The sequence below is a fragment of the Zalophus californianus genome, chromosome 5, assembly GCF_009762305.2.
Source record: "Zalophus californianus isolate mZalCal1 chromosome 5, mZalCal1.pri.v2, whole genome shotgun sequence".
Lineage (NCBI taxonomy): Eukaryota > Metazoa > Chordata > Mammalia > Carnivora > Otariidae > Zalophus > Zalophus californianus.
In genome coordinates, this window is record NC_045599.1 from 21,709,713 (window position 1) to 21,726,278 (window position 16,566).

At 41.7% G+C, this 16,566-nt stretch overlaps 1 protein-coding gene across 1 annotated transcript in view; it reads left to right on the plus strand.

Moving 5' to 3' along the window:
* Positions 1-16,033, plus strand: part of PRRC1 (proline rich coiled-coil 1) — an 84,165-nt gene extending 68,132 nt beyond the window's left edge. Inside the window, exon 9 of the mRNA XM_027606250.1 lies at positions 15,537-16,033. Within this exon, the coding sequence (XP_027462051.1) occupies positions 15,537-15,890 (354 nt within the window). The 3' untranslated portion in view covers positions 15,891-16,033. The remainder of the gene's footprint in view (positions 1-15,536) is intronic.
* The last annotated feature ends 533 nt before the right edge of the window (positions 16,034-16,566 follow it).

A 16,566-nucleotide genomic window follows, 5' to 3' on the forward strand; every position in this document is an offset into this window, starting at 1 on the left:
ATGTTATAATTTTAAGATACTTTACGTAAGCTTCGTGGTAACCACAAGAAAAAAACCTACAGTGATTACACACACAAAAAAGATTGAGAAGTCAAAGCATACTGATACTAAAAGACACCAAAACACACACAAAAACAGTAGGGTACCAGTTTCTGTAATACAGTGATTATCACATTCACCTCACAAAACAATGAAATGGATCTATAAAACATCCAGAAAATGAACAAAACAGCAATACTAAGTCCTTATATATTAATACTTGTCCCCAAATAAATATATTAAACTCTCCAATCAAAGGACATCAGTCACATGGCTGAATGGATAAAAAAACAAGATCCAATAATATGCTACCTACAAGAGACTTGTTTTTGCTTTAAAGACACACAGGCTGCAAGTAAACGGATGAAAAGGATACTTCAAGCAGATGGAACCCCCAGCCCCCCCCAAAATAGGTGTAGCTCTACTTATATGAGACAAAATGGACTTTACATGTGGTAAAAGAGACATAGGAGGGCATTATATAATGATAAAAGGAATTGATCCATCAATACACGCACACACATATATATACATATGTATATACACGCATACATATAAAACATCTTGTTACATTTACACATATATATTTACATATTTATATCTCCACCAACATATATGTGTGTATGTATAATATATTAAACATTTTGTTATATAAATATAACTAATGTAAATATTTATGCACCCAGTGTAGGAGTACCTAAGTATATAAAGAAAAAACTAAGAACTAAAAGGAGAAATACATAGCAATAATAATTGGGAACTTTAATACTCCACTATCAATACTGGATAGATCACCCAGACAGAGAATCAATAAGGAAACAATGTATTTGAACAACACTATAGGCCAAATAGACCTAACAAACATAAGCAGAACATTTTATCCAATAACAACAGAATACACATTCCTTATAGATGCCTATGGAACATTTCTAAGACAGACCTATGTTAGGCTACAAAACAAGCCTCAGCAAATTCAAGAATGAAATCGTAATAAGTATCTTCTCTGATTACAATGGTATGAAACTAGAAGTCAGCAACAGGAGGAAAACTAATTTCTCCAGAGAGACAAAAATGGAAACACAACATACCAAAGCTTGTGGAATGCAGCAAAAGCTGTTCTAAAAGGGAAGTTCATACAATAAATGCCAACTTTAAGGGGAAAAAAAAGATCTCAAATAAATAACCAAACTTTATCCCCCAAGAACTAGAGAAATAAAACAGATGTAGCCCAGAGTTAGCACAGGGAAGGAAATAGTGATTGGAGAAGAAAAAATGAAATAGAGAACAGGAAAATAATACAACACAACTAAGAGTTGATTTCTTTGGAAATATAAACCAAATTGACAATCTTTAGCTAGACTAACCAAAGAAAAAAGAGGAACCAAATGGACAAAATTATAAATGAAAAAGGAGACAATACAACTGTTACCACAGAAATACAAAAGATCCTAAGAGGCTACTATGAATAAATATATGCCAACAAAGTTCATAATCTAGATGAAAAGGTAAAATTCCTAGAAACATACAATTTACCAAAACTGCAACAGGATGAAATAAAAAATTTTAACAGGGCAATTATTAGTAAAGAGATTGTATGAGTAACAGAAAAATCTTCCAACAAAGTTAAACCCAGGACCACAGCTTCACAGACGAATATTATCAAACATTTAACGAATCAATGCCAGGGGCGCCTGGGTGGCTCAGTTGTTAAGCATCTGCCTTTGGCTCAGGTCATGATCCCAGGGTCCTGGGATCAAGCCCCACATTGGGCTCCCTTCTCCGTGGGAAGCCTGCTTCTCCCTCTCCCACTCCCCATGCTTGTGTTCCCTCTCTCGCTGTGTCTCTCTCTGTCAAATAAATAAATAAAATCTTTAAAAAAAAATGAATTAATGCCAATCCTTTTCAAACTCTTCCAAATTATTTTTGACGCCAAACCAGATAAGGATATTACCAGAAAAAAAAAAAACAAACAAACTAGAGACCAATATCCCTGATGAATGTAGATGCAAAAATTCTCAATAAAATACTAGCAAACATAATTCAGAGGCATATTAAAAGGATCATTCACTAAGATCAAATGGAATATATCCCTGGGATGCAAGGATGGTTCAACATACACAAATCAATCAATCTATGTAACACATTAATAGAATGCAAGATACAAATCATATGATCATCTCAATAGAAGCAGACAGAGCATCTGACAAAATTCATCATTCATTTAAGACAAAATGTCTTCACAAGTCAGGAATAGAAGCGATATACCACAACATAATACAGGCCATATACAACAAGCCCACAGGTAAACCATATTCAATGGTAAAAGATGGTAAAAGCTTTTCTTCTAAGATCAGGAACAAGAAAAGGGTGTCTCTTCACACTGTTCCTGTTTAACATTGTACTGGAAGTACTAGCCAGACCCATCAGGAAAAAAAAAAAACAACAAAAAAGAAAGAAAGATAGGCTCAGCATTAGAAAGAAATAAAATTATCTTTAGCTGCAGACAGATTTCTTTATACAAAGAAAATCATAAAGACTCCAGCAAAACCTCTCAGATGTCATCAATGAATTCAGTAAAATTGCAAGATAGGAAATTAACATATAAAACTCAGTAGCATTTCTATACACTAACAATAAATTATCTGAAAAAGAGATAAAGAATATGACCCCATTTACAATAGCATCTGAAACAAAATACTTAGGAATAAATTTAACCAAGTAGGTGAAAAATCCTGTACTCTATAAACTATGACACCAGTGAAAGAAATCAAAGACATAAATAAATGGAAAGGTGTCCCATGTTCATGGATTAGAAGAATACCGTACAAATGTATTACTCCAAGCCATCCATAGATTCAATGCAATCTCCATCAAAATTCCAATGGCATCTCTAAAGAATCCTAACAATCCTAAATTTATATGGAACCATAAAAGACCCCAATAGCCAAAACAATCCTGACAAAGGAAATAAAGCAGGAGGCAGCACACTTTTTTATTTTAAGCTATTCTATCAAGCTATACTCATCCAAATCCAGTTTTTACGGTACTGGCATAAAAACAGACACATAAACCAGTGGAACAGAATCAACAGTCCAGAAGTAAACCCATGCATACACAATTAACTAAGATTTGATAAGGGAGCCAAGAATACCCAATGGAGGAAAGACAGTCTCGTCAATAAGTGGTGCGGAGCAAACTGGATAGTCACATGTAAAAGAATGAAACTAGACCCCTACCTCACATGACTAACAAAAATTAATTTGAAATGTATTAAAGACCTAAATGTAAGACTGAAAACCATAAATTGCCTTGAAGAAAACGTAAGGAAAAAACATCTTGACACAGGTAAGAAAAAAGCATCTTGATAGGAGTCTTGGTAATGAGATTTTTTGGTTATCACAACTAAAATGAAAGCAACCAAATGAAAAATATAAAAGTGGGACATTAAACTAAAACGCGTGTGCACAGCAAAATAAATGATCAACAAAACGAAAAGACAATCTACAGAATGGGAAAATATTTGCAAACCATATATATCATAAGGAGTTAAAATCCAAAATATATAAAGAACTCCTACAACTCAATAGCAAAAAACCAAACAATCCAATTGAAAAATGGGCAAAAGTCCTTAATAGACATTTTTCTAAAGAAGATACATGAATGGTGAACAGGTACATGAAAAGATGCTTAACATCACTAATCATTAGGGAAATGCAAATCAAAATCAAAATGATGTATCACCTCATGCATGTCAGAATGGCTAACATTAAACAGACCAGAAATAGCAAAAGCTAATGAGAATTTGGAGAGAGGAAAACCCTCATGCACTGTTGGTGAGATTGTAAATTTGTGCATCCACTCTCGAAAACAGCATGGAGTTTCCTCCAAAAATTAAAAACAGAACTATGGTATAATCCAACAATTCCACTTCTAGGAATATATCCAAAGAAAACAAAAACACTACAATAAAGAGATACCTGTATTCTCATGTTGATAGCAGCATTTATAATAGCCAAGACATGGAAACAATCTAAGTGTCATTTGGTGGATGAATGGATAAAGAAAATTTGGGGTGTGTATGTGTGTATTTGTGTGCATATACACACGCACAATAGAATATAGTTCAGCCTTAAATAAGAGGAAAGCCTGCCATTTGTGATAATATAAATGGAACTTGAGGGCATTATAAGTGAAATAAGTCAAAGACAAATATTCTATGATCTCACTTACATATGGAATAAAAACAAACAAACCAACAAAAAAAATCCAACCTCTTCATAGAAAAGGGGAGATCAGATCTGTGGTTACCAGAGGCAGGGAAAGTTGAATGAAGGACATCAAAATTTCCAGTTATAAGATAAATAAGCACAGGGATGCAATCTACAAAGTGATGGATATAGTTAACAGTGCTGTAGGTCATATATGGAAGTTGTTAAGAGTAAATCCTGAGTTTGCATCACAAGGAAGAAGAAATATATATTTTATCTGTATCGGATGATGGACGTTAACTGAACTTACAGCAGTAATTATTTCATGATTTATGCAGCTGAAATCATACTGTACACCTTGAATGTATGTAGTGCTATATTTTAATTATATCCCAAAACAACTGGAAAAAAGACCATATAACAAGTGTTGGTGAGGATATGCAGAAAAGGGAAACCTTGTGCTGAAAAACTTTTGGTGGGAATACAAATTGGTGCAGCCATTATGGAAAACAGTATGGAGTTTTGACAAAAAATAAAAATAAAAATAGAACTACCATAGTATCCAGCAATTCTACTCCTGGATATTTATCCAAAGGAAATGAAAAGACTAACTTAAAAAGGTATATACACCTCATGTCCACTGCAGCATTATTTACAATAGCCAAGACATAGAAACAATCTAAGTGTCCACTGATGGATGAATGCATAAAGAAAATGTGGAATGCATACACAATGAAGTATTACTCAGCCACGAAAAAGAAAGAAATCGTGCCATTTGCAACATGGGTGGACACTGAGGGCAGTATGCTAAGTCAGTCAGATCTCAAAAGATAAATGCTGTATGATATCACTTGTGTGTGGAATCTAAAAACAGAAACAAAACACCCCGAAAACCAAACTCAATAGAAAACATATTGGTGGTTGCCAGAGCTCAGGGGTGGGGGTTGGATGAAATAGGTGAAGGGGGTCAGAAGTTACAACTTCCAGTTATAAAACAAGTAAGACATGGGGATGCAGTGTATAGCATGGTGACTATAGTTAATACTGTATTGTACATGAGAAAGTTGCTAAGAGAGTAGATCTTAAAACATGTCATCACAAGAAAAAGTTTAACTATATGCGGTGATGGATGTTAAGTAGACTACCATGGTGAAATCATTTCACAATATATAAAACTGTTGGATTATATTGTACATCTGGAACTAATATAAGGTATGAATTACATCTCAATTTAAAAAATACTGAAGGTAGCTTCGTGTCAAGGGAAGGTAGTAATAAAGGGTTGAGGGTACCTAGTTATGGAAAAAGGACAAAACACAGAATGATGGGGGAGAACTATGCAATGAGCACTTCCAAGTCAGAGCAGACAACAAGAACAACATGGGGTGAACCAGTGTAGTGTTCCAGAGCTTCTGGTCCTCACCTGTGTTTATGATGATGAATTTGGGGGTGCTACATGAACCAACCAGACTTCCAGATTATGCAATCTACCCATTTACCGATTTTGTCGTAACTAATTGCTACGTAACTGTGGGTTGTAGCAGAATGAAAAGAACTTGATACTTGGCTTACTTGTAATCTTTAAGAAACTGTTAGGGGCTGAATTGTGCCCCTCCAATTTTAACTGTTGAAATTCTAACCCCTGTACCTCAAAATGAGACTGTATTTGGAAATGTCTTAAAAGAGGCAATGAAAATAAGGCCATTAGGACAAGTCCTCATCCAGTATGACTGGTGCCCTTATAAGAAGAGATTAGGACACAGAAACACAAAGGGAAGACCGTGTGAAGACACAGGGAGAAGCCAGCCATCTGCAAGCCGAGGAGAGAGACCTTAGAGGAAACCAAACCTGCCAACGTCTTGATGTCAGCACTTCCAGCCTTCAGAACTTCTAGAGAGAAAATACATTTTCTCTTCAGGAGAAAATACATTTCTATTGATTAAGCCCCCCAGTCTGTGGCACTTTGTCATGACAGCCCTAGCAAACGAACACAGAAACTAATTGTCACTGTATATGAAACGGCATGTGTAAACCAGCATAGGCAAAGTCAAGGGCCTGCAGGGGGCAGGAAGGCAGCAGAGGTGAGCTGGGTGGAGCAACCACCCTGGAGAAGCCATAACCCACCCATGGGAGAGAGGTGCTCTCAGCTTCAGCTGACTGCTGTCATGTGGGATTTCGGGCCTTTGTGTGGCCAGACCATCCAATTTTTTTCAAGAAAATCTACATGTCTGGATTGTTGTATACAACTGCCCAATTCCCAAAACCCCGACTAAAGAAAATATGACAAAGGTTTGGGATCTGGCCTCTGGGCTTCCAGTTGTGACCCTACTGGAATGTAACAGATTATACAAATCTATCTGTCGATTCCCCTGAGAGCTTTAAAATGAGGAGTTGTAGGATGGTTAAGTGTGGTGCGGCCCAAGGTGTAGGACTGTACCAACTCAACTCCAGATCTGGTTATTATAGAAATTGCAAGGGATGCTACATAATGTGTAGATACTGAGATCAGTTCAATTCAATTGTCACTAAGATGACCTATTATTTTTTTTATTTTCCAATGGTTGGGCTGTTTCACTCAGGCTTTCCACCAAATAACATAAAGATGAGTTTCCTTCTGCCTTTGCAGAGCTGGTACACCCAGGGCAGATTCCAACACTTTGCAGAACATTAGGATCTAGGGCAACAGCCTAAAACTGTCCCTCTAGCTTTATTCCTTATCACTGCTTTATTTAACATGAAAACAACGGGTAGAAAAAATTCCAATGTTTCTAACCAACAGAGCTAATGAGATTCTTAAGTCTCTTCTATAACATAAAAACTGAAATAATTTTGAAGCTTAATCAACAGGGCTTGTCATGGAAAGAACACTTATGGAGCAAAACTTAATACCACATTTTTAGATTTGCGTAATGGTTTGTTGGCAAGCTGGATCTTGTCCCCCTGCCACGTTGCCTATGCTAAATGCCTTAAAAGGGTGTAGGCAAGTATTCCTGTCAGCGGGGACTTGGCAACTCATGTCTCCTTCCTGGACCCCTCAAGACAGTGAGACAGCCAGCCACCCAGGCGATGTTTTATGAATCTGATGCTATGAAAAAGCAGGCAGTAAATTAGGGGATGTTGTCTCTCTGTCTCCTTTAGAATACGCCACTTTGGGTGTGTGACCTAGGTGTGACCAGCAGGAGTTTCTGAGACAAGATGATGAAGTAGAGGTCTCTGGATAAGATTTTATTATTTTTTCAGCTGACTTCGCCCCAGTGGATATATAGAAGGGCAGGGGGAGTGATTGCTTTGCCTAGTAGTAAAAATATACTTTCCCCCTGCTTCTTGGTAAGAAACCAAGGAATGGTAGACAAACATTTCCATGAAGTAATAATTGCCTTTTGCATAAGCGTTTATTAGTTTAAAAAAGCAGTCTATGCCAAGTCCAAGTGAAAATGTGCATGGAATCATGGTGGAAAATATATATTCAGCATGAGATCAGAGAGACAACTAGATTTTTCTGAGTTTCCACTGTTGCTACAGAAAGAGCAAATCCAGTGAATTATAGACTTTTGTATACCATGTATCAGACGGACTGATAAAACTCCATTCAATGAGGGCCTAGTTCTAGATAAGCCTAGGCACTTCACACATATTAACTAATTTAGTCTTCACTTTTCATAGAAGGTCCTATTATCTCCTTTCTACATATGAAAAACGGAGGCTCAAAATGGTTAATTACTTGCCTAAAGGCACTCAGATATTAAGAAGTGGCAGGAAGATTCAAACCCTATCCTTACAGGCACTGAATTTCAAGGTCCTTCTATTTTGACGGCTGACATATTGATAAAATGAAGCTCATCTTCACAATTGTGTAATATTACATAGTGTGCGCCTGTGTGTGTGCATGAGCCTGTGCACACACTGCTATCTGCCAGGAAGCTCAGGCAAATCAAGTAAGAAGCCTGTTTATGCTAAGCAGAGTAAGTCCGGGAAAGACAAAAATGCTATGATCTCACATGTGTAATCTTTAAAACAAAACAAAACAAAAACAAGACACAATCTAGCTCATACATACAAACAACAGACTGGTGGTTCCCAGAGGCAGGAGGGGGTGGGTGTGTGGGTGGAATGTCTGAAGATCGTCAAAAGGTACAAACTTCCAGCTATAAAATAAGTCATAGGGAGGTAATATATAACATAGTGACCATAATTCTGTATTGCATCTTTCAAAGTTGCTATGAATACATCTTAAAAATTCCATCACCGGAAATAAAAATTTTTTTAAAGATTTGAGAAAGAGAGAGAGCACAAGTGTGGGTGGGGGAGCAGCGGGGGTGGGGGGGGGGAGAGAGAGCGCAACAATCTCCAAAAGACTCCCCACTGAGTGAGGAGCCCAATGTGCGGCTCAATCTCAGGACTCTGAGATCATGACCTGAGCCAATATGGAGAGCCCAAGGCTTAAATGACTGATCAACCCAGGAGCTGCAGGAAAAAAATGTTTAACTGTACATGGTGACCGATGTTATTAACACTTACTATAGGGATCATTACACAATATACAAATCTTGAATCATTAGGTTGTACCCTGGAAACTAGTATGTTATATGCCCCTTATATCTTAAAAAAAAATTAAAAAGCATGTTCAGTTATATTGTTCTAATAGTTTTAGCAAATTTTTATGTACTGCTTTTTGAGCATCGTATTTTATCACAAGAAAGTAATTTTTAAATTTAAAAAAGAAAACAAAAAACTAGAGTTTTGCTCCAGAGGAGGTCAAAGTAGAGATAAATGCATAAGCAAGTGACAGCAAGACTCCTGTGAACAGTGCTGCTGTCTTGGCAGATGGTGTGGGATCATGGGCAGGAGCCATTACGATATTGGGGATGCTTCCTGGAGAAGAGGGCATTTGCAGGACGTGAAGGATGACCAGCAGTCTGCCATGTTCTGCACAGAGGACAAAGCATGTGTGAGCACAGCAAGAGGAGCTGGGGAAAGGGAAAAAGCAGCTCAAGAAGTGACCTGGGGTCATGTCATCTTATTGTACTTTTCCCTAAGATCACCAGATAATAAATTTTCTAAACCAACCAACCAACCAGTGAGGAGCCATGCAAAAGACAAATGAGAAGGGGAGAAGGCACCCAACTTGGAAGACATAAGAAAGTCACAATGCAAAATGACCAAGGCCTGAATTGAAGTGCAGTGTCCAATTCAGATGAATGGGAGAGGTTCTGTAATTTAGGTGATGAGGCCAGCTCGGAAGGAGGGTACGCTCTGCCCTGGGGGACAGGTGGGTACCAGCAGTGAAGATGGTCCTCCAGGCCCAAGAGCCATTTTGATGGAAGGAAGACTTTGGACAGTGGATGCCTATGTAGGAGACTTAGGTAGATATCATCTCTGGTCTCCTGCTGGCTTGGGGGGATTTCAGCTCACAGGAGGTCCATGTTCTGTTCTGGCGAGGGATTGTGCCATGTTTGAGTTCTGCCCCCTTATTCACCATTCTCAGAACCAAGAGGAACTGTGTGATTTTGGAGCTTATCTGAATTTTCTGAGACAACATGGAAAACCTGTTCCCAGCTAGGAAGTTTCCCAGAGATACCTGGCAGAATAGTGTCTTCATCTCTGGAAGAAAGCTGAACCCTCCAAGACATTTCAGACCCTTATCTTGTAAACCCAAGGATTCCTGCTGGGGTTTACTTTCTGAATTACAAAGGCACTCCAAAGCACCTTCTTGACTTCTGGCTCCTTCATTTTCTCGTCCCTCCCTGTAAATCTGGGGTAGGATAAATTAGGAAGAGTGGATCTCTCGAAGCTTTAAAATGAGAGGCTGCATGGCTGGAGATTACTCCCTGCCATTAGAGGGCACCAGTTGCATGTAGAATGTCTAGGTATTACAGTGCCCAACATTCTTGAAATACAGCAAAAGGTCACATGAAAGACTCCCAAGGAGGTACTTTCCCACTATCCCACCCTCATTCGCTTCGTTTCTGTTACTGAGTTTATAGTGTTTTCGGATTTTTCTCTTAATTCAGAAATCCAGTGAGCTGGAGATAAGCAGAAGAGATGTTTTTCACAGACTCACATCACTACATCACGCTACCACGTATCTGCCTCTTATGTGCTAGATGATCCGTGAAACCTATCAGCTTTGCACAGGGTTGTATTTCAGATTCTGCAACACAATAGTTGGTGTGGGCAGAATGCCTCTCCTGGATAGCAAACCTGCAGAATAAGGGACCTGGGTGGCTCAGTTGGTTAAGCGTCTGCCTTTGGCCCAGGTCATGATCCTGGGGTCCCGGGATCGAGTCCCGCATCGGGCTCCCTGCATGGCAGGGAGTCTGCTTCTCCCTCTGACCCCCCCCCCATGCTCTCTCTCTCTCTCAAATAAATAAATAAAATCATAAAAAAACCCTGCAAAATTCCCCACTCTCCACAGGAGAGTATAGGTGTCTCTATGAAACCAAGGTATTAGGTTCTTCTACTGAAATTTAGCAAAGCTGCTCAGACATTTGATGTATGGAACCATGTAAGGAGGGATGGCACAGAAATACAGGGTCATAAAGAAGCTGCTAACGGTCCAGATTCCTTCCCCTCGCTTTGCCTCTGGGGGCTGACCCTTGTGCCAAGACCTTATTTGAGTTTATCCAAGCAAAATAAGCTCATCGTTTTACCTGTGATGTTTTCCCCAACCCAGAGCCTTGTGTTTTGGAGAAAACAGAAAGTGAGTATTCATCACGAACTATTCGCTTCTGTTGAGGACTGACAGGTACTCTGTACTGAATGGAAGTGCAGGGACCTGGCCAACCCAGGCACCCCCGTGTCACGCCAGCTGTAGGAGGCCCCCCTGGGAGAGAGGACAACATGGGCTGTGGGAGCAGGTGCATTAGGGGTTTGTGAGTGCCATCGGGCGGCATCTTCAATCACAGAGCGCCTTGTGCCACAGACTCTAAAAATGGAAATCCAACCCTTGGCTTCTCACCACACTGTGTGACGCTTGATGGAGGGGCTAAGTGAACCCAGGAGAAAGGAATTAGGCCAAATAGAAGGTAAAGGCGGGGTGCGGGGGAGGGGGTGGGTTTGGAAGTCTGAGGTTTTCCTGCCCTTTGAATCCACACATCTCTAGGACAGGGCAAATACATTCGAGGGGCCTCGTGGGATCAGACAGGGGTGGCAGGAGGACAGGGTGACCTCACAGATGGAGAAACCACGCAGGGCCTGGCGCTGGGCTCGGTTTTATATCGACTCAACACCCTTAAGAAGAGAAAGTATCATTCCTGTTTTATAGAGAAACCAATGAGGCTACGTGGATTTTCAAAACTTGTCCAAGGTCTTCCTGCTCGTTAGGAAAGATAAGAGGCTAAGCACTAACAGCCACCACGGACCAGGTGCATCCCCTGTACCAAGCACCGGCCTCCTCTGATGCTCACGACACCGGACAGGAGAGGTCGTCAACCCATTTTGTAGATGAGAAAGCCAAGGTTGCCAGAGGTCAAACCACTCACCCAAGTGCACCCCCACCACCATCTCTTCCTAGCTCTTTCCTCTGTTGCCACCCCCAGGCATGTTTCCAGTTCTGCTGGCTCTTTCTACAATAAAAAAAAGCCCCCAAACCCCAAACATCCTGATAAACTCACACGCACAACCAGGAACAACTGTTCAAGCCCACCCGTGACCAGAATGTCCCAGGGGTCCCGCACAAAGGGCCCTGGGGCCAAACATACGCACAAAATGGAACACGCTTTCTCCTCCTCCCAGAGATTCCCAGCCTTACCACGTGAAGTCCTGGGACCAGAAGAAACTTTCCGGATTTAAGGACAGCGCCTTCTACTTGCAACCCCATCTCTGCCGCCGTTACGGGACCTGGCGAGCCCCGCCCGGCTGTGAGATGACGTCGTGCGCGGAAAAGCGGGTCCGAGCTGGTTCTCCATAAGCCTGCGGGTGATTGCTACCGTCGGCTCCATCTGTTTTAAAGCGAGGCCTCTCGAGCACGCGGGCGATGCCCGGGGGGCTGTGGTCAAGGTTGTGGGCCGTCCTTCCAGAGCCCCTTCGCCCAAGCCAAAGCGCGGTTGGGGAAAAGATAGGGATTTTCAGACAGGGATAGGGGCCGTGTGCTAGCCTCAGTGTTGTCCTGATAAGATGAGGATACAAGAGTCCCTCCCTCTTAACATTTGTGAAGATCAAGGCAGGAAACAGCTCAACACGTGTGAGTTGTTATTATTAGAAGCTCGAGGGAGAGCACCTGCCCAACACGAGGGGCTGAAGCAGCCGGAGAGAGAACTCACTTCAGGAGTAAGACTTTCTTCCCTTCAAAACTTTATTTGGATGAACTCGTATTTGAAGGTTAATCTCATTTCCTTCGTGGGAGAAAGGATGATGAAGCAGTAAAAGAAGGAATTGACTATTATGAAGAATGAATGAAATTTCTGGGAAAATTGCAGACCGCTCCCTCTCTTTTGGAGTAGCAAGTCTGTGAAGCGACATCAGACCCTGTCCTTTGAAAGGCCACAGGCTGCCTGGGGAGGTGTGCAGGGGACATGGGCCAAGCGAGGGCAGGGGTGTCAAGGTGAAAATGGGTGCATAAAAGGGACACTGTTAATTTATCAAGATTCCACATAATCCTTTAAATAAATTCAACCTGTTTCCATTCAAGTAAATGTCTTATTCCATAAATGTTTAATCTGAAGGAATAATAGATATTTCTCTGGAAAAATACTGAGTAATTCCTCTTCTTTGCCTCCTTGGACCAGGTTCCCTTCCTCCACTCCTGCTCCCTGGAAGGTGGAGCAGGAAGGCTTGCAGATGTGGAGCTAGGGGAGCTGAGCCGGAGAGAGTGTGAGGCCAAGGAGGTGGCAGAGGACGAATAAGACAGGGAAGGGCAGAGAAGCTGCTTCTCTCAAGATGCTTAAGCTACTCCTTATTCCCAGAGACTAATCAAGTCCCGTAAGGGGAAAGAGAGAGAAAACAAGCCACCAATAAAACTTAGCATACGACTTACAGAATGCAAAGAAGAACATGTACGCGTGTGTGTGTGTGCATTTTTGTATCAAAACCAGAAAATGTATACTCTGAAAATTACACAGGTATGGCAGCTTTTTAGATATGGTCGGGCATATTGGTCATTCAGAGGACTTTGACTTCTTAAAACATTGCTCTTGATATATTGCCTTTGTTACTTAAAAAAAATAAATTTCTTTTAAAAGTGAGTTCACTGGAAGCATGACAGATTTTTCCAGATGAAGTCAAGGGAAGGAATCTTTATAGTCGCTGAATAATACATGGAAAACTCTCGTCTCAAAGCAGGTGCTCAATGAATGTTAGTATATTTCTGTTTCCCTTTCTTTCCTAAAAAAAAAAAAACGGGGAAAAGAAAAGGGCAGGTAGGTGGGAGAAGTAGAAGAAGAAAGAATGAAGCAAGGAAGCTAAAGAAAGGAAGGTAATTTTCCTCCCAAAGGCTATGGCAGCTGAGACACGGAGGAAGCTTGTGCATTTAAGTATTGAAACATTTCTGCAGTATGTCCTGGGAGTAAAATCCCATACTACCAGGAGCCTTTCTTTTTTTCTTAATTAGACTTTACAGCCGATTCACTATATAACACCCATCGTCTATCTTAAAGAGCAATGACCACAAATCAGATTAGATGTTTCTTTTCTCTGAGTAATTGTTTTAAGGGACAAAACTGTCCCTTAAGAAACTGTACCCTTAAAAACTAACCTTTGATATTGGGCTGCAATCATCTTGTTGACCTTGGTTGGACCATATGATTCTCTTGAAAGTCCAGAGGCGTGAATAGATCTTGGTGTGCTCAGCCCTCATCCAAGCCAAGCCTGCATGGGTTTTGTTTTGGCATGCTCAAGAGAACACCATAGACAAGTGGGTTTTGATTTACAGATACACACAAGGAGATGTGATTTCCTTTCCAGGAAAAGGGCAGGATGGGCCAATGCGCTTTAATTTACTCACATAGGGCTCTTTCAGAAGCCTGTATTGTAGTTGGGGCTTGCTCAAAGTGGGTCCTTTGGCAGGAAACATTCCTCCCAAATGCTTACTGGTAGACAGGAAATCTGGAAAACCCTCAAGACAAGGAGGTGGGAGGGGAGGACATGGACATAAAAATTTTTGAGGCCGGAACGTAAACATCTCACTGTAAAGAGTTCATAAATTTCACATGCCTCCAAATTTTATTTGGATCTGTTTTTTTTTGTTTTAGTGATTTCCTGTTTTTCAGGCTGGGGTGGTCCTTTTGCCTGGAAACACTGCTATATTTTTCCTAACATGTGGTTTTCTGAGGGATAAGATTTCTCTAATAAATGAGGTAGATTTGCTCCAATCGGCTGGGTGTCAATTTTCTGCTTGTGGGCATGGTTCCTTTTCATCACCTAAGCAGAAGCCATAACTTAACCAACCTCAGAGCTCAACAACCTTGAACAATGACTTGTTGGTTCCGCGAACGCTAAGTTTAGCAAAAAGATAAACAGGTAGCGCTTTTTAAAAGCATTGGGATTCCCCTCACACATTCCTGTGCACAGAGAAAAACAGCTGCATTGGCTGCATGTTGAGCCCCAAGGCCCAGGGAATCGTCTGTGTTGCTCACAGAGGACGGCGTTAAGGGAAAGCATCCTTTGCAGCTTTTCCAGCCCCTATTCTACATATTTGTGCTTTGTTCTGACAGGCCAGAGAGAGACAAAGGACACCTCTATCCTTTGTTTGGTTGCCTTTTCCTTAGTGGAGCCTCCTGCTCCCAATTTGGATCCTATACTCCATTAAGACTGTTCCTGTGACCGGAAGGTGATAAAAGAAACACATTTGAAATAGTAAAAACAAGTGTCCAGGAAGGATCTTGCCAGCAGGTTCAAACAAATGAAAAAGCCAGGCCTCCAGTTCCTCTGTCGGGATCTGGAACAGCAGAGGGAGGAGTATCAGCGAGGCTCCGAGCAGCTCTGTCAGGCACAGGGAGCCTGGACACGCCACTGTCCATGTCACCGGCTGGACCCGGGGCGGGGGGGGGGGGGGTGCGAAACATGTCCGGGGCAGCTGCTCTGTCAATGGTTTGGACAGCCCTTGCTTCCCTTTGTCCCACGTCATATGCCCCTCCCTCCTTCCTTTCTTACGCTATTTCTCCCTCTCTTCCTTTTCTGACTTGTCCTTCTTTTACTCTCTGCTCAAAACTCTGGGCTCCTCTCACCTTCCACCCATCTAGCAGATAGCCCCAAGTCCCAGCTCTTTCGTGGGTCTCCTTCTGTATATCATGGCTAGGATAACTACGGCTCTCCGTTAGGCAGAGCTCATCACGTGCTTTCCATCTCCCTTAGGTGGTCCAGCAAACTTGGAGCCGGTGTACTAATCCGCACGGGCCAACTGTTGCAATATGCCATCCCAGATCTGCAGCCAGCATTTCTCGCTCTCGTGCCGAGGTCTGCAGCCCGTGTTCCTGGTTGTGCGGCTCTGTCCTTCAAGCAGTGAGCATGTGCTTCATTGTGCCTCAACCATCCCGGAGTCTTTTGCGCAGAAGGGAGGGAGTGCAGGGAAGATCGCGGGGAGGTTTTAGGGGCCAGGTCTCTGGGTGCCCATATCCATATCCCACCACTTCTGCCCCACATTCTTTTGCCCACAATATCACATATGGTTCCCCTCCAGCTGCAGGACAACCAGGAAATGGGGGGTGAAGACAAAACTGCACAGTGGGTATGGCATGGTCTCCGCAAGGAGATAATGTTTCCTTCAGATATGGGAATTGAGGCTCCAAGAGTCAGAGTCATCGGCGAAATACATCAGAGAACCCAGATCCCAACCCTGTGAATACAACTCCAGAACTACTTTCTTAACCTTGTGTTCTGCTTTCTTGGTCTTCCAGTAAAGTTATTCTCTCTTTTATGCCAACGCTTGACCTTTTACAAATTTTTACTCCCTTCCTTATCACACTGTGCTGCACCTGTGGCACCGGTCTGTGAGCGTCCCGGGGAGAAGGAATGCTTTGCTTCATATCTGCATCATCAGCAGATTGCATGATGCCTGGCACGCAGAGGGGGTCAATGAAAGTTTGATGAATGAAGAATAGCTATGGTTTGTGTGGGGGCTCATGGAAGGGGAACTGAGGCACTGTGTAGTGATTGGATTATTCGCCATACAACCTTTCTAGATTACAGTCGGGGAGTCTGGATCATTGCAACAATCATCCCCCTGTCACTATTTTCAATCCAGCCAATAAGACTGATCATTTAAAAACATAAGTCAGAGTATCTCTCTGTTCTGCCCAAATCCCTCCAGTGACACACCTGTACCCAGATCATGGTTTCTTTTTTTTTTTTTAAGATTATTTATTTGAGACAGAAGCTGAGAGAG